General features: G+C 35.0%; 1 protein-coding gene across 4 annotated transcripts; it reads right to left on the minus strand.

Moving 5' to 3' along the window:
- Window positions 1-4756: 4756 nt before the first annotated feature.
- LOC147410613 (uncharacterized) lies at window positions 4757-9022 on the minus strand. Of its 4 annotated transcripts, none has more exons than XM_086437515.1 (5): window positions 8685-9022; window positions 8427-8594; window positions 7731-8096; window positions 5949-6059; window positions 4757-5475 (listed from the first exon to the last, which is right to left on the minus strand). In XM_086437515.1, exons 3-5 carry the CDS (start codon window positions 7921-7923, stop codon window positions 5015-5017), a joined length of 765 nt encoding a protein of 254 aa, XP_086293641.1. In that variant the 5' UTR covers window positions 7924-8096; window positions 8427-8594; window positions 8685-9022; the 3' UTR covers window positions 4757-5014. The 4 variants fall into 4 exon arrangements, with proteins under 4 accessions (XP_086293641.1, XP_086293639.1, XP_086293642.1 ...); XM_086437513.1 differs by having other exon boundaries at window positions 4758-5475; window positions 5949-6080; window positions 8685-9018; XM_086437516.1 differs by lacking the exon at window positions 5949-6059 and having other exon boundaries at window positions 4758-5475; window positions 8685-9016.
- Window positions 9023-9341: the final 319 nt, after the last annotated feature.

Raw genomic sequence — 9341 nt, forward strand, 5'->3', positions numbered from 1 at the left:
GGAGAATTTTGCCAATGACAACTGACTCTTACTTTTTAAATTTGGAGTGGAACTTTTGAATATGTTAAAGAGAAGCCGTTGGTTTGTAGTGGGAAAACTCATTGTGGTTAAACATTGGGATCCACTAATAAAGATGGAAAAGAGGAAAACTTCATCCATTCCTATGTGGCTAAAGCTCTAAAGCCTCCAAAAAAAACTTTTGGACAATGCGAAAGATGAAGATAACAGACTTTTTTTCCTAGAGTTTGTATGGAGGTCAACACCGACACAAAACTTCTTAGGATGCTCAAGGCAAAGATGAATAGTGATGTTAGATTCAATGCAAGGGTTGATTGGTACCCTCTAAAGTGAAGCTTATGGTTGACATTCAGTCATTCGAGTTCTAAATGTCCTCAAGCAAGGAAACCTAAGAGGGCCAAAGAAGGATACTCCTGTAGGAAACTCTGTTGGGATGATATGGTTGGATGAAACCATTGTAGTTGAGCTAGAAGTAGATGATTGGAAGAAAGTTACACTATGTTTGGATAGAGCTTCTTGACGACTTCTGCTTTTACGGGGAGCCAGCAAACATTTGGATAGGTTTTTGCTCTTGCGCGGAGAGGCTTTTTGCTCTTTGTTGAGAAGCTCCAAAAGCCTGCTTCTGCTCGGAGATATTGAGTTTCTGCTCTTGCACGGATAGGTATATCCACAGGGCCTTAGCTACCAAATAAGGGTTCCGATAAGGCTTCTGGAATCACTATCAAGGAAATGAACCTACCTAGGGAAAACAACAATGCTCTAGATAACCAAGAGGAAGAAGGAAAGGTTTCTCATGAAAAAGAGATGGAATGGAACACTTGTGAAAAAGACGGGGAATGCTCCTTGCGCCCCGCTCCAAAACCTATAAGGAAGGAGACTAAGGCCTCACCTATTTCCAACCCTTCAAAGCCTACCCATTCAAGAAGCACTGCTGGTAGTGGAAGAAGCTCTAGACCTCCAAAAAATCGAAGAAGAATAAAAGTAGTCACCCAACTAACATGTACTAGGTTCTTGGTGAAGAAAACTCAAAAACTGAAGAGGGGAGTATTATACATGTTGTAGTATTAGGGTGTGATAACAAGGAGGCTCCAAAAGAAAACCTCGAGAAGCTAGCATCTAAGAGTTCAACCAACAAAACACTTTCAAGGACATGCCACAAGGAAGATGTAGGCAAAAATGTCCAAATTTATTCTAAGGTGGAAATTGAGAAGGAGCAGTATATTGGGTCAAGTTCAGTGACAGCAATAGGAGGGCTCTTTGCTTTGTTCGCAATGAATTTTTTCCTCTTGGAATGTAAGTGATCTTAATGATCCCGCAAAATACAATGAGCTAAGGAAACTTATTAAGGAAAATAAATTGGCCATGATTTTCTTAATCGAAACCAAAGTTAGTAAACAAAATGTGGATAGAGTTATGAGAATAGTTTTCCTTTCATGGTACGTAATTGCTACAACAAACTTGCCGATGAATGGTTGCAACACGTGATGCATCATACACATGAATGTGGTTGGTGCATTGGAGAGACCAAACGACATCACTAGCCATTCAAACAAGCCTTCACGAAGTTTGAATGAGGTTTTCAACTCATCACCTCGTCGAATTCTTCATTTGGCGATAGCCACTCCAGTGATCAATCCTAGAGAAAATGTGTGCTCTTGATAGTATGTCTATCATGTCATCTAGACGCAGAATTGAGAATCGATATTTTACTGTGAATTTTTTGATAGCCCTACTACACTTCACATCCTCCATGATCCATATTTATTTGGTATGAATAAGTTTGGAACAACACATGGATTCATGTTTTCCCAAATTATGCTCTTTTATATAAGCTTAGATATTTTGCATTGTAACCCATCATAATTCTTCAAACTCATCATGTAAGTTGATTGATTTGGAAGAATTGATCTTTGGATGAGGACAATATGGTGTTAATATCCTGCATCATAGGTAATTTTATGGTATAAGTCATTTTACAGTATGTCATTGAAATCTTTCATCATAGCTTCTACTTCCATGGGGATAGGCATTGGAGGTGCTGAGTCTTTTCCAACCTTAATAAAGAATCTCTCATCGTCGTGCATCGTATCTTCAAACTCACTCAAAGTTAGCCTATTAGATCACTTTACTATCTTGACCTATAGCTCTTTAATACGCTTATGATCTTCTTTCCATGAAGTATGAAGGTGTTGGTGTTTTCATGCCCATCATGTATGGAGCATTAGGCAAATTTCCATAGTCATCCTAATAACAAGTGACACACCTCCATGAGGCACAACTAAAGAAAGGGACAAGGCATCTCTTTGTAACAGACACTTCATTGCTCTTTTTGAACCACCCAATCTAGTACAGTCTTGGATTTTTTGAAAATTCTGGGCTTCGTACCATGTCTAGTCCTAGTGTGAAGGGGGTGAATAGGATCATTAAAATTTCTTTTGATTTATCCTATTTTAACTTAAATTGATAATTTGACTATGTGTTCTAAGTCATTCACCTAACCTCGATTTTGCACTCACGTCCTTAATTTTCATTTAATGCAAATACATTTGAAATAAAAAATATTCATGGCATGCATTCATATAAGTACAAATTGATAAAGGCATTTTTACAAACACGAGATAAGAAATTTTAAAATAGTTAGACAACGTGCTTACATCCACTCCCAAGGTCACCTTCACAAAAGTCTTGGTGTTCACTAAACAATGAGGTTTATGATTCACCTTGAACCTTACATAGAACTTTTATACCTAGGCTAAATTCTAAAACCTCAAGATCGAGAGAAATACATCATCTCAAAATGTTGTGAGTGTTGTACCTCGAAAATCCACGAACCTTTACTTTTGTCAAGAATCCTCGATTCTAACAAGAGCTTAATTTTTGAGAGTTGAACCAAGTAACCACATATAAGGTTTTGAAAATACAAAATAAAATAATCAAGAACTCACTCAACACTTTAAGGTTTGCCAATGGCGATCTTGAGTTCTTTGAGTCCTTAAGCTCATAAGTACGTCTCAACGGTTGGATCTTCCAATCAAGCTTTTGAGTTCATCGATTTCTTGTGATTATTCCTTCCATCATATCATTTTTCTCATTTCTCCATGAATATACTGATGTGTGTGCAAGGAAATGTTTGATGGTTGAAGTAGGATCAAATCAGAGATCAAGATAAGTTGAGGGAAGGCTTACCTAATGCTAGATTCTCATAGAGGTTGCTTGAATTGATAGTGCATTCAACTAAGGCATGATCCTCAAATGTTGTAGGGAATGCTCTCTAAGAAGGGAGAGGGGATAGTAAAAGTTCTCTAGGGATTGATCCAACCCACAAATGAACTCAATTGATGAGTTTTCTACACATTTTGGGATTTTTTAGGACTTACTAGTGGCTCCTATAGCTCAACGGTAAAAAAATATGACCATTGGAGTGACTCTACCAATGGCTCTGATGGATCATGCTGCTTTTTGCCAGGGGCCCTAGTCATTTTACTTGGTGATGTCGGTAAAATTTTCAAAATGTCATTTTATGCCATTTTGGCCATATCTTGCTCTTGGAAGCTCTGATGAACAAAACATTCGGGAATTTTGTAGATATTAATAAATAGAAAGTCCTCAAACTTTCACCAAGGGGTGAGCCATGGCTTAAGTGAGTAAAATTACCAAAGTACCATTTTAGCTATTTCAAGCCAAATTGAGCCCTTGGGAAGTTTGGTGATTAAACAATTCGGGTATTCTATATAAGATCCTCAAACACTAACCAATGGTGGGTGATGGCCTAAGAGTGGTCAAATTACCAAAATATCTTTTATGACCATTTATGATTCCCAAAATATCTTTTATGACCATTTAAGAGTGGTCTAAGAGTGGTCAAATTATCAATATATCTTTTATGACCATTTAGGTTACTTTTCTTTTTCTTCTCTTTCCTTCTCTATTTCTTTTCCTTTCTCTTTCTCTTTGTTTCTCCTCTTCCTTTATTTTATTTTTTTTCTTTCTTTAATATTTTTGCACATGTAAGTGGTGGGCCAGACATCTACCCCTACCTCAAAACTACCACTGCCTCAATCACTTAGAAATTTTGATTACCACTTACCACATTTGACTTACTTTTAATCCACCTAAGTCCCTCGCAATAAATTAATTTGAGTGCTGATTTTGTATCTCAACATGACAGGGTAACTCAAAAACTCACTGACGAGACTGGTGCAAGAACAAAAGATTTTGGTTGCATGGACCGAGGTCCACATTTGGGCCATGTGGACTATCCCATTGGTTCAAATGACAATTCAATCCTCTTGTTTGTGGTCTACATTGGATTTTAAAAAAAAAAATCCCCCCCAAAAAAATATTCTTGAATTTAAAAATGGAGGCCCATTGAGCTCATATATATAAAATTTAAATCTAAAGGTGAAAAATCTCTTTTTTCAATTCTAATTTTTTGGCAGTTCATAAAATTTTCTGCTCTATATACATGTGGCACCTGATGGTGTATTTGGGCTTCACGTTGAAATGTGGTCCATAGAGACAGATGGTATTTCGGTCCATGTAACTTCATGTCTATTTTTAATAATTCTTACCAATGATTCTATATAATTAGATGTTTCAAAATGCTTTCACTAATTGCAATTATTTTTAATAACCTCAATTCATGTAAATTCCTAAATTCTAGAATGTTCACCCTCTGAATATTTTAAAGTAACAATTAATTATATTAATTTAAAGACACTTAATCATAATTAAACATATTATCTGCTAAATCGAGATTGGGTCATTAAAAATGCATGATGATAATTGATTTTCTGTTCAGCTGATGCATCATCAAATACTAGGGCTCGGCGTGTATCACATGAAAACAACAAAAACAAAAACAAAACAAAAAAAAGCTTCCCTAACAGTTCAAAGTACAAACAGATTATGCAACTACATCTTATACTGCTGTTACTTTCTTTACCGAACTTGAGTCATGGGACTCGTTCTTGTAACAATGTAGGCCCTCAAGCAGTTACGGTTGCATGGTAATTAACTTTTTCTTCTTTCTCAGAGCATTGTAGTTCCCCAATTGGTCCACCAACAGTTCTAGTTGCGCAGAAATTAACTTAATCTTCATGCGCATTTCATGGTCGAAGACCAACTCATGAACAAAGTTCAGAAGATTGGGTGCCTTTTCTGGGTAACCAGTTCGAATTTGGCAATCTTCTAGTATGTCATCAGCATCATAAACACATTTCCACAGTTTATCCAAGATTTTCTTGACAGTGTAGTCGTTCTGTTGATTCCTTTCAAGCGTGTGCAAGTCGATCAGAAAGGAATTTATAATAATAAGAAAAGTTTTCATATTATAAACGTGATTGGGTCCAAATAAGAAAATTGCATTTCCGAGAGAATTATATACTTTTTGCACAACTACTTGAAGTATTGCAATTGAGATTGGCTCCCCCATTCCTTTTCTCTCATTTTCCTCCCCTATAAAAAACATAAATACCCAATCATATTAGATCATGAAATAGACCTACTTCTCTCATTACAAGCAAAGCATTATAAGTGAGATTCATGAATTCCTTTTTTTTAAAATAAATTTTATGCACCAAGTTAATAATGCCGACAACCCCAATAATGACAAACTGAGTTGAACATTTATCTTATGATCTTCACAAATTCGCAATCGTCAATTTGTGGTCTTTCGACATATCATTAACTTCAGGTCCTACCAAAGTATACATATGAATGTAAACATGAAATCCTATGATCAAGATAAATCTTAGAGATATGTGATGGATTCTGGAGATGCATATCTTGTTAGTCATTGGATTTCATGCTTGCACGATTGGGATTGTGTGTGAACATATGAGTTCCTCTTCCATGAGTCTAACAATTCCAACCCCTAATTATTCATGTTTGAACTAGAGGAAACATAAAGGAGAAATTGTCATGCTTACCAATCTGAATATCTTCCCATGTGATCTGCCATTTTGCAATCTTATCGGACAATGTGTAAATACCCTCATTATGAGAATAATTTCCGATATGTCGGTCATTACTGTATGCTTCTGTCAAAAACAGAGAATCGGCTACAAAAAGAACCGAAAACTCATGTTTTCAATTAAATTCTTGTAGTTACTAGCAGAAACAACTTGGATTAACTAAATCCATTATCAACACATAAAGCACACGGTATTGAGAAACTGTATGAGTAATCAAAATAGATTATCACAGAAAATAATGGCCTCAATGAGGTTTGAGGCTCTGAAATAAACGTAAGTCTGAGATGAGAGGATAATCCTTGAGGACCCCTAAAAGAAATTTGATCACTAAGAAACATGTAGCAATCTCTTTTCTCTAGGAAACCTTATGTTGTCTAAGGTTAGTATTAGAGAATTGGATGCAACATATTCTTAGATTAATATTACATGAACCCTGATAGGATATTTATAGGAATTACATCAACCAAGATAAGGAAACTAGAAGAACATAAATATTCTAATTTAGTACTACTTTCTAATGTAGAATATCTTAATTGATATTGCTACATATATTATTCTCAAACACTACCTTCCTTTTAAAATACATTGATAATAACACAATGTATCTCTTGTATCATAATTTGTTGCATCCAAATCATTAACAGTTAGAAGACTAATAATAAACTCCATATACCTTTAGTAAAATAAATATGTAAAAGAATGTTAGAGAACAAAGGCCAGTACTTTACTATTTAAAGTAGTTGGAAATTGGAAAACGTTAGTATCAAGCAAGGTTTGATGTTCTCCATCTAATGAATGACAGAGATGAGAGCAGAAACCTAATGTTTGATGACGAACATGAAATGTTATTTGAGGTTCAAAATTTTCTTGAAGATTTGGATGAAAATTACATTTAAAAATTCAACTCAAATTCGATGTCTGTAAAGTTAATTTCATGAATTCCGATGAAAGAACTAGAGAGATTCAGAAAGATGGTTGAAGGAGATCAGATCTACGGATGTATACTAGTGGATCAAAGTTAAACCCCAAAACAGGATCGCAGTGGCAGCCAAGATGACCAATGGGTATAGTAGAATGTATTTTATTATATACATACTTTCTATACGTATTGCTTTCTTATAAGCAAACTCAATAGCTAATATGGCAGGTTCTTAACTACCTTGCCGAATTGTAATGTATACGGTACATTTGCGATCGTGTAAGGGATTAAAAATCACTTCTAACGGTTAGATTACTATAGTGTATCTCATGTTGCCACCTGGCATAGACAAATGCCATAGATTCTAACATTTAATACACGAGTCATTCAGAAGTGTCTAGAAAACATATTATAGTTATTAATAAAAGAATATTATTTAAAATTATATTTATTTTCTATCTTAAAAGGTAAAGAACTCTTAAATACAATAATGTTTTTTTTTTTTTTTTTTGATTGGTAAATTGGGGGATATTACAACGCACATAATTAACTCAATGAAGTTTAAGTCAGAATCTATGAAATCATGAATTAACTCAGGGAATTTCTAACTGTATTGGTAAATTAACCCCATTAGAGTTTTTATGCTAAGTCAGGTTGAAATATACAGAGACTACTCTATAGAGTTTCCGGTCACTTTCAGAATTATGGATTATTTGTACGTAAATAAGTTTGGAAACACTACCGTTTTGGTAAATTTCTCTTAACTGTATGACTTCTAAAAAGATCTCTAACAAAAAAAAAAGAAAACGGAATCATACCATTCGAATTGTGCTCATGAATACTGCGGTTAAGGCCAAATTCGGTGTTCGCTGAAAGACCATCCGTACTGTGTTCCTCAATATAGTGATTGAGGGCAAGTCCAGTATCTGTTGTTAGACAACCCGTGCTGCAGACTTCATCAACACTGTTGATTGTTAGACAGCCCGTGCTATTGTCTGTTAGGTGAAACATATCGTTGTAGAAGCCAAATTCACTATTGGGCTTGAGAAAAAATGTACCACTGGTCTTTCCATGATAAGCCTTAAAAGCCACCGAATGTTGCCATGATGCTACATTATTTCTCTTCCGTATTTTTATTATTGAAAAGGCTTACTAGATATTTTTCCTTCAATTAAAGAACCAATCTGCATAGAAGATAAAAAATCAGCATAGAGATTGAGAAAACACACACAAATATATATATATATGTATATTAAAAAAAATCAATAAAACGAACATAAGTCAACTACTCTGAAATTTTAAGATGAAACAGCAATAGAAAACCAAATCTTGGAAAAAAAATCAACCCCTCAAGAAGAGAACAAGCTCAATAAAATACTCAAGAACCTAAGAAAGCCAATAAGCCAATTAATAATTCTTAGTTCAAACAATCTGAAATTTAATTTGGCTTTATCATACACATTATAACCATCAAAACACTGGAATTAAGGATACAAATAGATGGAAATTTTTACCTTATAAGAAATATGTAAAAGCTGAAGAAATCGTTGCTATAACACAGAGAGAGAGACCAAGGTTAAACTGCATCGCATGGCTTAGACAAAGGTTTATTTATTTTCTCACTCAAACTGTGGAACTGGAAAACGAATAGCAAGTTCTTCGAAAGGACGAAGAAAGTTCTCCTGTTATTGCTTATGTCATCAGCTCCCTCATGTCGAAAAGGTGTTGCTATCAGCAAAAAAATCAATCGTTGACTTAAGATGGAATATTACCTTATGAGATATATGTTGAAGCATAAGAGGTCCTTGGGAAAAGAGAGAGAAGCAGAAGAGCTGAAGCAAATTTCTTTTCTGTAACTCAACTGAGGAAAACAACCACCACCTTCTTCGAAACTATGTGGAAACTGCTTAGGGTCGAAAGTAATGATATGAATATCTTCCATAAATCTTTTTATTTCTGTCTACTTTTCTTCCTTTCCTTTTCATTCTTTTCTTTCCTGCGACTTCTCTCTTCTCACGTGGCTGTGCATAAAATCATAGATTTTTCCTCCGAACACAACCGCATATATTTATGGGGATGTTCAGTTGTGTATCCCAAAGAAAAAAAATATTATGATTCTCTGCCTAGCCGTGTGGGGAGAGTTGGGAGAGAGTTTGTCAAACGGGGAGTTAGAGGTCTCCGTGTCTATTAAATGAAAACGTGTGCCTTTGTCAAGCACTATGTGAAAAAAAGGCATATTTGACGGTCTCGGTGTGTCAAATTTTAATAGAAAACGTGTGCCTTTGTCAATCACTATGTGAAAAAAGTCATATTTGACGGTCTCGGTGCATCAAATTTCAACCCGTCAAATATGCCTGTTAAATATTTTGTTGTTGAATTTTTTTTTTTTTTTGATGGCCCTTAACTGTCAAATTATTGGATGATGAGTT

The sequence above is a fragment of the Akebia trifoliata genome, chromosome 1 (assembly GCF_017979445.1).
Source record: "Akebia trifoliata isolate Shusen 1 chromosome 1, ASM1797944v1, whole genome shotgun sequence".
Lineage (NCBI taxonomy): Eukaryota > Viridiplantae > Streptophyta > Magnoliopsida > Ranunculales > Lardizabalaceae > Akebia > Akebia trifoliata.